Source organism: Leptosomus discolor, chromosome 2 (assembly GCF_034619465.1).
Source record: "Leptosomus discolor isolate bLepDis1 chromosome 2, bLepDis1.hap2, whole genome shotgun sequence".
In the NCBI taxonomy this organism is placed as follows: domain Eukaryota; kingdom Metazoa; phylum Chordata; class Aves; order Leptosomiformes; family Leptosomidae; genus Leptosomus; species Leptosomus discolor.
In genome coordinates this window covers 73247308-73261329 of record NC_141392.1, presented here as the reverse complement: position 1 = coordinate 73261329, position 14022 = coordinate 73247308, and the positions used below count along the sequence as shown (strand labels likewise).

The 14022-nt window shown below is 41.0% G+C and overlaps 1 protein-coding gene across 2 annotated transcripts in view; it reads left to right on the top strand.

The window, feature by feature from the left end:
• Positions 1-13680: 13680 nt before the first annotated feature.
• NT5DC1 (5'-nucleotidase domain containing 1) overlaps positions 13681-14022 on the top strand; it is a 153892-nt gene continuing 153550 nt past the window's right edge. Inside the window, exon 1 of one of the 2 annotated variants that reach the window (XM_086461285.1) lies at positions 13681-13785. In XM_086461285.1, the coding sequence (XP_086317411.1) occupies positions 13693-13785 (93 nt within the window). In that variant the 5' untranslated portion in view covers positions 13681-13692. The remainder of the gene's footprint in view (positions 13786-14022) is intronic. The other variant, XM_086461284.1, reaches the window with a different exon arrangement.

The following is a 14022-nucleotide window of genomic DNA, read 5'->3' as shown; positions in this document are numbered from 1 at the left end:
GGAGCAACCTGGTCTGGTGGAAAGTGTCCCTGCCCATGGCAGGGGGGTTGGAGCTAGGTGGTCTTTAAGGTCCCATCCAACCCAAACCATTCTATGATTCTGTGATTCATTCTATGACTGCTTACTCACTCCTCTTCTGCAATGCTGCAAAAGGAACTGAATAAAGGAGAAAGTACCAGGCACTTTAAGTGATCACTAAGCCTCATAATCTGTAGTGAAATCTTTGGGTCTGATAAAAAATGGTATGCTGTTTTTGCAAGTTATGAAAATCATATTTAGTTTCTGAAGCACCACTGGAGATTATTTTTCCCCACAGCAATTATTAAGATCAGTAAGAACAGAGATATCTAAGAGATCTTTACTTTCTTTAGGTCTGGTGGACAATATCCAAAGTAAGGAAAGGCATGTGTTGAAAGAGAAACTATATTCATTAGTCTTGTTTAAAGAATTACCTACACTTACTGAAGCCAGAGAATCTTAGAAAAGATGCATTAAATAACCTGGGTTTCTTCAGTTTGCATGTTTGATACGTTTTTCCTGTAGTATTTTGTGGTTTTGGCAACTTGGGCGTTAATATGGCAAAGTTTTGCATACACATTTACTGCACAAAACAGTTTCTTCATGACAGTGGAGCCACTTGCATCTCATGCACTGCTTTTTTAAGGATCAAGACCCATCTTTACACTCAGATACCAATACACATACACATTAAAGTCACACTGCATTCACTGAAACCACTCAGATCAGGGCTTAAACTACAAACATTTGTGTGTGTGAATATCTTATCATCTCAAATAAATCCAGGCATTAAATTAATCTTCTCTCCCAATTTATGCCCCTGGTTGGCTTTACAAGACCAGAAAGACTTTTTGCTAGAAGTGATCAATAGCTATAAATCAGATTACTTTCCTCCCAACAAACTCTTCAGGATCAGTTCTATTTATGAAACAAGTAGACTTTAACAAATAGCCATGAAATTTACTGGTCAGTTTTAAAACTCTCCTCAAAATGAGAGCAGAGTGGAGTTGCTGAGAACCGCTGAGCAGATTCTCATGCCCGTGTGGGGCAGGACTGTGGCTGAGCTGTGGTGGCCACACTGCAGCAGTGCCTCTGCAAGTGTCTTTGTTCCCATCCCAGTGACTTTATTGAGGAGTCGCTGCATTTCTGAAAATAAAGCAGTACACTCTATGGTTTAGAGACTATATAATTTGATCACAGGCAAGAAAAAAATGAACACATAATAAAAATGTTCTTGCTGGTTTTACTGAAAAATATAAAACCTGATAAATCCCATAATCCTAATTTTCATGCTCACAGTTTGGAACAAATGAGGATAATCATGTATATTCAGGGGCTTTTCAATATAAACCATTGTCTGAGTCCTCTGCACTGGTATTACATATAATTTAACAGGATAATCTTTGCAGCATCTATTTCTTGCCTTAATTTAGTTCTTTTGCCTTGCATTCCACTGTACTTTCTTTTTGTAAAAAGAGGCCAAACAGATCTGTATTGCTTATTGGCCTTCTGTATCCTTACTTGTTTCAAAGGCTGGGTCAAACCAGAAATTGTCCAAATCAATTAGCTCCTTACAGTCCTCTAAATACATTAAAACAAATTACAAATAACTTAGTATTCTTTAGAGTCATAGAATCATAGAATGGTTTGGAAGGGACCTGAAAGACCATCTAGTTCCAACCCCCCTTCACCCAACACCTTCCACTAGGCCAGGTTGCTCAAAGCCCCATCCAATCTGGCCTTGAACACTGCCAGGGAGGGGGCAGCCACAGCATCTCTGGGCAACCTGTGCCAGTGTCTCACCACCCTCACAGTGAAGAACTTCTTCCTTACATCTAATCTAAATCGAGCTTCTTCCAGTTTAAAGCCATTACCCCTTGTCCTATCCATACATGCCCTTGTGAAAAGCCCCTCCAGCTTTCTTGTAGGCCCCACCTTTAGGTACTGGAAGGCTTTGGGCCTTGTTTATTCTACAAAACAATCATGTTTAAACATGGTGGTGAAACATATTTCTCTTAGTCACCTGAATGGACAGAAAAATATTGTATTAATATGATATGTTTTAGTAAGCCTAGTACAAACCTAATCTACAACACTGATGTTAATTGAAGTGCTCTTGAAACGAGGTACTGCTCTGCATGAATCAAGGTATCAGAGTGAGTCATATTAAATAAATACAGACAAGATTTGCATCCATAATATTTCAAAAGTCTTGTTTTGATAGCATTTTCATTTGTGTTCCATGCTTTCAAAAATGATTTTTTATGTATTTTCATTACAGATATTTTCTACGTTTATTGATTTCTATGTGCTCTGTATGGAACTACTGGTATAATTACATAAAACCTTAGAGTTTTATAAAAAATGAACCCTCCTCCACCTCATAAATATGCTGCTCCATATTTCAGAGTCAGGGAGTGAACATCACTGAGCATCAGGCTTTGGTACTGATGATAAATGATGTTTGAAACAATTCTCCTATGCCATGCAGAGAAGAATTACAGCCAGAACGGTACTCTGCTGGGGAAAAAAGAATTCCAAGGCAATATCCACCAACAGTTTTGTTAAGAAATATGAGTCAGATCAAACTGGAAATTGAATAAGAGAGTGTTTTTTCTTAATAATAAGATGAGATCACAATAGAAAGAAATATTTTCCTCCTCAGTTGTTTTGAATTTTGTATACAGGAAAAAACTCCATGTGGGAAAATGAGAAATTAAGACACAAAATACAAGAATCTTAATTAAATAATGTATGAAACTTCTGCCTGTAGCAGCACTTTCTATATTGTATAACCTTTTTCCAGTCAGTAGTTATACTGCTGCATTAATATATGCTAATTTAAATATTTCACATAATATACCTCACTTAGAAATAACTTCTTAATGAATTATGATAAAGTAAGTTAAATGTTCCAGCAAAGTAAAATATTCAAATAATATGATCTTTAAAGAAATCAGAGGAAAAGCAAATGCATACTGCTCTGAACCTATGCTTGGGAAATAATTTAAATGATTAAACATTTTAAAGTTGTGTTGTTTCTTTAAGGTAACAAATTGAAACGAAGCACAGTGATTTTTTTATTACAGCTGTCTTTTCAGTTATATTTCTTTCCATTTGCACATTAGAATGGAACACATTACCACCACTTTGTAGCTTTTTTATAATCCTTTTAATCAGCACTTCCATTTTGTTTCTGTAATTTGCAAACTGCCATTCTTTTCAATAAAAATAAATTATGTGCGTAATTTTACTTTTGACAAAATTGTTTACTCTTATTGATTAATCACTTTCCTGGTTTTTTATATTATCTTAAACCATAAATCCACAAAGACATAGAGTTGTATTCGATTTCGCATTTTCCAACCTTAAATCTTTTGCATTTGTAATGAGAAAACTCTGGCTATTTATTTTCATAAGGCTGACCCAGTAATCCATCTCTACTCTGGAAAGCATTAAAAGTACATTTTCAAGTGCTTCGGTGATGAGGGTTGCTTATTTATTAGCTGAATTTGGGTCTAAAACAGGCTACGTCTGACAACAAATGACCACAGAGGAATAAGGCTCTGTCAAGGGTTGACAGAATAAAGACTTTCTTTATTTGTTCAAACAATTAGATCTCGCTCTGCTTAAATTTAATGCGAGTTTTGCCATTATCTGCAATGGGACCAGACCTCAGCCATTATTTTTCATTTTATCATACATTATTCTAAATGATATACAGCACTCAGTGTTAAAAATTGTAAGTTAATTTGCTTTCTATGAAGCAGCCTTTCTGAATAAAGACACGAAAGATACTTCTAATCAAATCTATCTCTGGGTGGGAAAAATTATGGTAAGTGGATGACAAAGAATTACCAGCGAGCATGACTTTGGCATTCTTTTAAGAAAACGTATTCCAAAACTGACCCTCTTATGGATAGTTTTTAAATTTAGAAAGCATATATATTTATGAAGATTTTATGATGGGTCAAGATCATTTTTCACATAACTCTATCAAAGTCTGCATGCTACACCATGGAAGACTTATGAACATGATTTACCATCTTTATCTTCAGAAGTTGGGATTGCATCAAGAGAAGCACAGAAGTCCAAAGAGGGACGGATGCAAATGAACAGTGCATCAAAAAGTACCATACTCATTGTTTCACCTGTGAATGAAAGCAGGGTTTTCGCTCCCAAAAATAAATGCAGCACTCTCTCCTGACCTCTGCATGTGGGAAAGGCAGCATCTTACAAGGAGTTAAAACTTACAATTAAAATATATTGAAATACCACATAAAGGAACACAACATTTTAATTACTTTAAATTACTGAAACATCACATATAAAAACAGTTGTAAAAAACTAGCTATTAATTTTCTAATAATAGAATAGAATAGACTAATTCAGTTGGAAGGGACCTACAATGATCGTCTCGTTTAACTGCCCGAGCAATTCAGGGCTGACCAAGTTGAAGCATGTTATTAAGGGCACTGTCCAAATGCCTTTTAAACAGTGACAGGCCTGGGGCATCAACCACCTCTCTAGGAAGCCTGTTGCAGTGTTTGACCACCCTCTCAGTAAGAAATGCTTCCTAACTTCCAGTCTAAACCTCCCCTGGTGCAGCTTTGAACCCTTTGCACATGTCCTATCACTGGATACCAGGGAGAAGAGATCAGTACCTCTCTCTCTACTCCATTTTATCTTTATTTTTCCTGCTAGATAAACCGTATTTACACAAATTGCTCCACATTACTGTAAATCATGCACACAGTAGGTTTTTATACAAATAAAATCTCTCTATAGGAAAAGGGCTGGGTCTATAATCAGTTCCTGCGGTTATATGAACCCTTTACATTGTCCATCCACCTTCCAGACTAGATCTCCTTCTCTCCTTGTATAATTTCTATATAGTTTCCTACCTCCTGTTTTCTTTCTGCTGTATATGTCTTTCACGGGCACGCAGTAAGATGTTGTGCAAAGAACATTACGCAACATGGAAGACATTGTCTTTATAAACCAGAGGAAAAGGGATCAGAAGTGCCCCACCTCAACCTCAGGACGTTGCACTTAGGTATTTTCCATATGAAAAGGAAACGGCAGGCAGAAAAGGAAGCTATAATCCTGGAGTTTTCTTCAAAACGATGTGGGGAAGCAGCAGCCAGAGCATGTGTTAAACTCTGGAAACAATCCTAAACACCACAGAGTAGCCATGGCGAAGGGCACAACTGATTTAAAAACTGTTATCTTACCTACCCATCTTCAGAAGTATAGGTATAATCTGAGGGTCAACAAATACCAATACTTAGGTGACTAATTTCTGTATTTGATCCAGTATAAAAGGTCTTAAAATCATGTTTTTCTTACTCTGAAGTCAGTGCAATATATTCATTTGTTTAACTGAGAGCAGGATTTCATTTTTATCCTTAGTTCATCTATCATTATTTTTGTACAAGTTTTTGACTTACGTTTAGAATAGTCTTTATGTAAAGGTAAAGATGCAGTATGTGAAGTTATTTCTTTACTATGTTTCAGCATCAGTCTGACCTGTTTCCTGTGTGTTCAAAATACTTTCACAAACAAAACTGATGAAACTTGTCCTGTAAATATGTGTACTCTCACTCTTCTTCCTTCCCCTTTGTTTCTGTATTCTTCTCTCCCTCTCTTCTAGTGCCTTTTCTGTATAGTCTTCTACCTCCTCTTTTCTTTCTGCAGTATCTGTCTTTCACAAAGAACACTGCCCAACATGCAAGACATGGTCTTTATAAACGTAAGGAAAGGGGATAGGAAGTAAGCACCTTCAGTGATGCTCACTTTCAATGAACACTTGTGATACAGATTTCTGTTGTTGTAGACGAAATAATTGATTCTCCTTGTCTGACAAAATTCTTCCAGATTCATATTCCTCTGTCTTTGTTTCCACAGCTTTAAATCTTATTGGAATTCCCCCCCTCCCTCAGGAGAGCATGAGGCTGAACACAACAACACAGGTAAACGCAAACATACTGTTTTCCTGAAAATAGAAGAGGTGGCTCTGACCTTCTTCACAGACTTACACAGAAACAGAGTACAGATCTTTAAAAAGTAACAACAGCATGATGGAATCTTCTTGAGGCTTCATATACACTTAGATTTTTAAAATACATTCTTCTAGATCACCTCCTTCTTATCAAAATCCAGCATACTTTTTTTTATCTTTTCATCACATCACTACTAGACACCCTCTAGAGGCAGAAGCAGAACAGTAGATATCAAATGCAATTTATATTCAAAATAAGCTCTTATTTGAGATTTATAAGCATTGCTATTTGCATTTTATTATCGCAGTTCCAAGGAACATCACTCAGTGTCCAGTATACCCAGCAATGAACACATACAGAAGAAAATATTTCTTAAATAAAAGATCAAGCACTCCTTAAGAAAGATGTCTTATTGTTAAAAGAAGAAGAAGAAAAAAGATCTCTCTACTCATCATAGCGATAGGGTAGAATTTGATCTTATGAATCCCAACATGGTTGTGACTGGAACAAATTAAGCAACTTGCATGTTACTTTGAAAGCATAGATTGCTGTGTTACATTACTGTGGGTTCATTATTTCTGTACTCATCACTAGTAAGGTCAAAACTGCAGCAACGTGTCCAGTTTTTGATCCTATATTCCAGAAAAAAAAAAAAAGATATGGACCAATTCAATAATGAATGAGTGATGAATTAATACATCCAGATTGAGGATGAAAGATAAGTGGGCTCAAAACCCGTCAAGCCTTTAAGGAAGGACCTTAAATAACTAACCAAAAAGGGTTTGTGGGAAAATATATAGTAGCAGCCTTCAAATAGATAGAGGGCTGGTGCCAGTTTCCGCATCTGCTAGGAACAGGACACGACATAAGAAAAAAAAAGATGCATTAGAGCAACAGAGCCTTTGTTTTTTGACACGGAAATGGGAAGAAAACTCGAGACTGTTCTGTATGTAAGGACTGTTAAACACTGGAAGAAATTGCCTCAGTGGCTCTTGGATTCTTTTTAAGAAGTAGTTAGACAATTGACTATTAGGGATGTTTGTAGTCAGATTGATCCTGCCCCAGGGCAAGAGGATGACTGTCTTTAGGTCTTCCTAGCTCTGTTAACTTAATGTCCCTAGTTTTATAGTTGTGGCATTTCCCACTGGCTGTTCAATAGCTCTGTTCCTTTGTGCAGACTGTGTACTGAAATACATCAGATTTGTCTTTTGTGCAATCATTAGCAAGTATCAGGCTTGAAATGAAAGCCTGTAACCTCCTTGAACAACTCAGAAATCCTCAGAACGCATCAATTAGATATATTCCAATTTTACTCATGAAGAAGTTGAAGCCATAAAGTGATTAAGTTATCTGCCCATGAATACGCCATGAATGAATGGGAAAGGAGGACTGAGAACTCAGGAGTCCTTCTCTGGATTTTACGCTTAAAACTGTAAAAATAAAATAATGGTATGTTCAAAAAAAAAAACCATAGAAGAAACAAGGCAGTCTCCCATAGATCATAAAAACTGCACAGTTCTCTTGCCATAAAACACATACAGGTCTACTTTGGAAGCACAGCTTCCCAAAAAGTCCATATTTCCAGTACGATTTCTTTTGACTAAGTGCAGCATCGATCCAGCTCAAAAAGAAAAATCTTTCAAAGTACCTTTAGACAACTATTCAGAGTTTTACAATAGATATTTACTAAGGGCCCAGCACTAAGTCTTGGCTATTAATCACTCTGACAAAATAATTTATTTTCATTTCCTTCTTTCATGTTGCATGGGAACAGCCTGAGTTAGATTACAAGATCTGAGACAGGTGATAAAGAGAATAAGCAGGCTTTTGAGAGATTCTGAGCACCTAGTGGATTACTGTCTGTTCAACCTTTTAATGAACTCTTGGGTTCAGTTTTGGCAATCTTGTCTCTTTAGCACCATGAGTCTCATTTCTAGGCTGGTGAGACAGAGAATGTAACCAATATAGTATCGAGGTGCCAGTTGTAACCAGATGTCCTACTCTCAGCGGGATGCTATAAATTTTACGTACGTGATTCTACCGCAAAAGTTAATGTGTCCATATTTTGTGCCATATAAAAAGGCTGATGAACCCAACAGACGGTAAAACTTCTGAAACAGCTAGATTTTAATCAGATCTTAAATCCTGATCAATAGTCAAGCATGTCCACCAGTAACTACTCTCTACCTAGTAACAAGGCACCCTGTGTATCACAGAGGGATGCCTTGAAGATTACATAGCGTTTTGGTAAACTTTTGAAGGTCTGCTAAAGAAATGTAAATGCTAGTGACTGTTCTTCAAAGCAAATATATTCTTGACAGCTTTCATTCTCTCACAGAGAACCAGCTTATCCTTGACAAGAATTAGTGTTGTTAGATCTCCGTCTACTAAAGCATTGCTCTGTAGTAAGTCAGAGGCATGCTTCTGTATATTCTTAGTTTATTCCTCTGATGGTTCCTAAACAAAAGTGTTTCCTTCTAAGTGTCCTAAACTTAAAAACATAGAACCAAATCCTGCAGGCCTGTTTAACTTTAAACATGTGAAGAATCCAAATGAAAGTACAATTTCACGCAAAATGCCAGAAATATGTATTGTACCTGTGTAACTACCACCAACTACCAGTGAGTTTTTCTTTCAAGCTGTGAGTGCAGGGTCAGGGATCAAGCTAGCTTTACACAACCTGGGTCCTTTGAGTTAAATAGGTACAGCACTGTTATGTCAAACCATCCACATTGTATTGGAATCTGATTATTGATCCAGGCATAAGAGAGGAAGCAGAAGGGTAGTGGTGCATTCTCATGAACTGCCTGTTGGATGGGAGCTGTGTGGTGGCTTTTCATGGATTGTGAGCTGTGGCAGCACCGAAAGGGCTAATAGGTGGGTCTACCTGAGACGGGAGTGAAGTTAGAGCAACTGCAGTGTTTGTCTGGGGGCTACCGCAGACTGTGGGGAGGATAAGGGGAGCTCTCAGGAGACGTGTATGCAGAGCTCTCTGAGCTGGGCCAGATGAGTGAGCCTGAGATGTGGGCTCCATCCTCCTGTCAGTCTGGGATAGAAGTAACAGTTCTCAGATGGATAGTTTGTGCTGTGAGGAGCAGGGAGTTATCCCAGCAGGCATCATGCTTCAGGGGGGATGGAGGGACTCTTGTCAGTGCAGGATGGGGATGCTGGGCTGTGAGGCACTCTTCTACCTGTGCATTGAACAACTTCATGGGTTAAAAGCTAAATCAAGTGCAACCCTGAGATTCTAGCTCTTACCAGTGTGCTTAAATAAAATATAAAAAACCCCAACACTTTTTGATTTGATTTATTCTACTCTAAAAGTATTTTAATTTGTTTTTAAAAACAAACAGGGGAAAATCTAGAATGTTCTGAGCTTACTTTTGTGTAAGAAGGTGCTACTTATCTAAAATGGAAAAGTTTCATGTTTGCTCAAATTCTTGTTTTATTTTCATGTATCACTATTGCATACTCTTCCATAGCAATATGAGGGTCCCTTTCTTTTCTTTAACGAAACTCTTACAACCTTTGCCTCAATAGGCAAATGGCTGCAACTGCATAGTTGGGACAAAACACAACTGACAAAGTCAACTTACACAGCCTTAGGAAAATAAAACCAAAGTATAAGGAAAGTAAAATAGATTAAGGTGCCGAGGATTTAAAGTTAACTCAGAGAGATGCTCCATTGTATCGTAATGCTGCCCTCTTAAGGACAAAGAAAGTGAGGAGCTGGAGTACCTGTCTTGCTTAAAGGCCTGCAACTTCTGTGTGACAGCTAAGATTTACTTGAGGTATTTTGACATGGCTCTCATGCCTTTACGTACGTTACCACACTCTGTTACGTTCCTTTTACCCTCCGGGGGATGCCAGTAAACTCCCATGCTCTAAAACTACATCGTGGTAGGAGCCCCTTCTGCGTGGAAAGCAGGCATGAGGCACGATGAACGCCAAAATGCCCCTTTGCACGTCTAGAAAAGGCTTTGACAGATCTCGCACTTCATGCGTGTTTCCTGCAGGTTGCTAAACGCGCACGGGCAGCACCCGCCGCCCTGCCCTGTCCTGCCCGCCCCACGGGGGTCTGTGTGCCGCGGGCAGCCCCACCACCATGCAGTGCCAGCCAGGGGGGTGGTGGGCTGGGGGCTGCATGGAGAGCTTTCTTCAGGTGGCCTTCCATCCCCGGCCAGAGGGATGCTGCAGCTGCAGGAGATGAGCCACACCACAAGCAAGTATACTGCCTTCAGCATGACCAGTTAGAAATTTACCCTACTAGGACAGGACTGACGATTTTTCCCAATAGATTATTACCATGTATTTACAATATAAAAGTAATTACTGTGGGGCATAGATGAACCATGGGGAAACGTAAAATATTATCAGTTAGAACCTGATAGCCTAAAACATCAACCTCAGTTATGTGGATACCTCTGAGCGGCTCATGGTGCTATCAAACTTAGAAGACAGAGCTGAAAAAGTACTCTGAAAGGATGCTGTTAACACGTTAAGGTAGTTCAGTTGCTACAGAGGATTTAGATTAAAGGCAGCTCCTTTCCGAGAAAGGCACTAGAGTGGGATGTCAGTATGTTTAAAGGATTCATCTGAAAGGAAGAAACTTAGAGACAAAGCAACGCTTCTAAGACAAAAGAAAAAGAAATAAAACTGTGGGATTGTGTGCAGAAAGTAAACTGCCAAGACTTTCCTGTGATCAGGTTTGTCCTGTGAATAATGAAGATGAAGGTGGTATTCTCTTATTCATCTTCTTTTCCCAGAACTGAAACCAACTCCCTTCATCGACATTTTCTATATTTTTAGTTGTCATATTTCTGATTTAATCTTCAGCTTCACGTTCCTGAAATTGAACTTGCTGAATCTCTCCATCGGTGATACTGCTCCTCACACAAAGTGGTTTAAGATTAAATATGATTAGTACTTCTGTGTTGTAAAGTCTAAGATAGCCTGTCATTACTGCCAATATAATTTTGTAGCACTCACAAAATCTGGGTGTTCAAGATTACATTCAGTTGACAGTGAATACAGTGACCAGAGGGTTGGACTAGATGATCTTTAAAGGTCCCTTCCAACACAAACCATCCTGTGATTCTATCCACGAATGTATGATCTTTGATATCTGTCCAGATATTTTGATACTACAGTGTGTTCAGTTGTCTTGGTGTTGAGTTTTCATACAAAATGTTTTACAGGCATAGCATGACAAGTTATAAATTTAAAATGCTATAATCTTGCCAAACACGATTTTGGAAGCTTTGTAGGAAAAAAAGTCATTCTGGAACAAGAAAGCTGTACTGATATAATCTGCAAGTCAGGCGTACTTTAAGTTAACATGAGGATAGTGTGAAACAGCAGCTGTAGGTGAACTCTTGGACCTACTGAAGTCAATCGAAATTGTGGCCACTGACTTCAGTGGGGCGAGAATTTACTCCGTGTTTCCTAAGGTGAGCAGCTTTAGGAAGATAAAACGTCTTGTGCTCAGAGTTCCCAGGCTGCTGCCTCATCTTTATATCTCTATTGTATGCAAGACCTTGGATGAATTTCTTTCTATTTGCTCAGGCTTCACACTTGTTAATCTGGAAAATATATACATACATATGCATGTATGTATGTATGTATTCAAGCATATACATATTTATTTAACATACATCTAAAACAGAGTCACAGAATGATTTAGGCTGGAAGGGACCTTAAAGACCATCTAGTTCCAACCCCCCTGCCATGGGCAGGGACGTCTTCCACTAGACCAGGTTGCTCCAAGTCCCATCCAACCTGGCCTTGAACACTGCCAGGGAGGGGGCAGCCACAACATATGTATGTATCATCATATATATCTAATTTACGGTATATATAACATATGGTGTGCATGATATATACCATGTGCATATATATACATACATAACGGCATTAGAAGGTATATTAATGTTTGTGGGAGACACTGAGAGCCTTTGTAAGAAGCTGCTATACAATGGTCTGAGGTAAAATTATGCAATCTGTTTCTTTCTTGCTGACACTTTAAGTGCTCATCCTGTTCTATTATTAGCATTAGTGGATTTTATTCCTAATTTCCATGTATTTTTCTGTCTAGTCAATTTTCTAATCCGATACTGAACTTCTGTGTAGAATTTTTAAACATATGTGATAGGTCATGTTATTTAAATTTCTCTCATCTGTTTCTACCTGAGCATAGCAAACTGAATTTTAATATAGAAGGACCTTGTATCTCATTCAACTATTTGAGTGTATTTCCAAAAGCATTTCACTCTGGAATACTAAATCATCATTGAGCCATCCTGTAAAAATCAAATCATAATTTGATATAATCAAAACATAATTATTTTCATATAATCAAAACTGCCGCTGTGCACTGCTGCTATGGTTAGGCACTCCAGCCTTCCCACCTGCAAAGCGCAACGCTTACAGCTGTGCACAGGAAGGCAACGCTGGAAAAGATGACTTGCATTGAGTGTTCCTCAACAATTGCTCTCAATTCAAATGCTTTTTACATTATTCTATTTATAGCCATATAAGAAATAAAAAAAAACCTAAGACTTATTTGCAGAGTAATTGAACTAGACTTTTTCATCTTTTGAGAATCAAAAGAAAGTGTTGACAGTGTCACTCGTCTCCAGAGAGAAAAGAATTGCAGAGAGGAATGAGGAGAACCAACGAAAGGGCTGTCAAGCCCAGCTGTTAAAGCATCCTGTATCTGGCCTTAACCAGACCCTGTATTCAAGATCAACCACAGGGAACAGAATTAAGTCAGAGCAGCTCTCACCCGTTTACTGTTCTCCAAACACAGCACGTCCTTCCAGACAGCACTTTCTTTCTAATTGCGCTGCGGCGATACTTGCAGGGTGGGTACTTCTCGAAATACCCATTTGTGTTATCTGCAGGCAGGCTGTGCGGTTCGCAACGTTATGCTTTTTTTCTGTCAAGAAAAGAAAAGGTAGTTCGCTACCCCTGGGGTTTCGGACTTTTAGCAGCTCTGTATGTCCACCGTGGCTTACTCCACAGTGCTACTAACACCCTGCAGGGCCTTTGCTCACGAAGCAGGGGTGTTTGCCCGCCGCCTCGGGAGGTTCTCTCCCGCAGGGCCTTACCCCTACGCTGACCGAGGCCAACCCCCTGCTTTCCCTCCCACCCGCGCCCTGCTACCGGGCCTCGGCAAAGCCCCTCCAGGTGCCTGGCACCGGCACTCCCGGTGGCCTGCAGCGAGGGCCGGGCCCAGCAGCAGCCCCTCCGCTTCCGCCCCTCTTCCCAAGCGCACAAAGCCGCGGCGGGAAACGCGTTTTTTAAATCCGAGCTCTTAAACACGCCTCCGGCCTCGCCTTTCCAAGCTCCGGGTTGACCGCCGAGGGCTTTGCCGCCAAGCTCTCCCTGGGAGCGACCGCCCCTTCGGCGGCGGCGGCGGTGGGGGGGGGGGGGGGAGGCGGGGGGCGGTAGGCTCGCCCCGAGCTCCGGACTGGGTCCCCGCGCAGGTGAGGGCGGCCCCGCCGGGCCGGGCCGGGCCAGGGCGGGGCGAGGCGAGGTGAGGGCGGGGGGCTCCGGCCGCCCCGCCCCGCGCCGCAGGAAGCGCCGCCCGCGCCCCTTCCTCCTCCTCCTCCTCCTCCTCCTTCTCCGCCCGCCTCCCCGCGGTGGCGGCGGTGGCGGCGGCGGCTCGGCGATGCAGCAGCACTTCTGCCTGGCTGACTGCGACGTGATGGGCTTCGACCTGGACCACACGCTGTGCCGGTACCACCTGCCGCAGAGCGCACGGGTGAGTGCGGGCCGGTGCGGCGCGGCCCGGGAGCCGCGGGTCGGGGCCCCCCGCTCCGCTCCGTTCCGCTCCGCTCCGTTCCGCCCCGCTCCGCCCCGCTCGCCGCCGCCTGCCCAAGGGAAGGGGAGGGTGCCGGGGAGCGGGGTGGCGGGGGGCAGCGAGCGCCGGGCCCGCTGGCTCAGGTACCCGTGGAGAAAGCGAAAGGGGGAAGAGAAGCGCAAGTGCATGTCTCGCCGG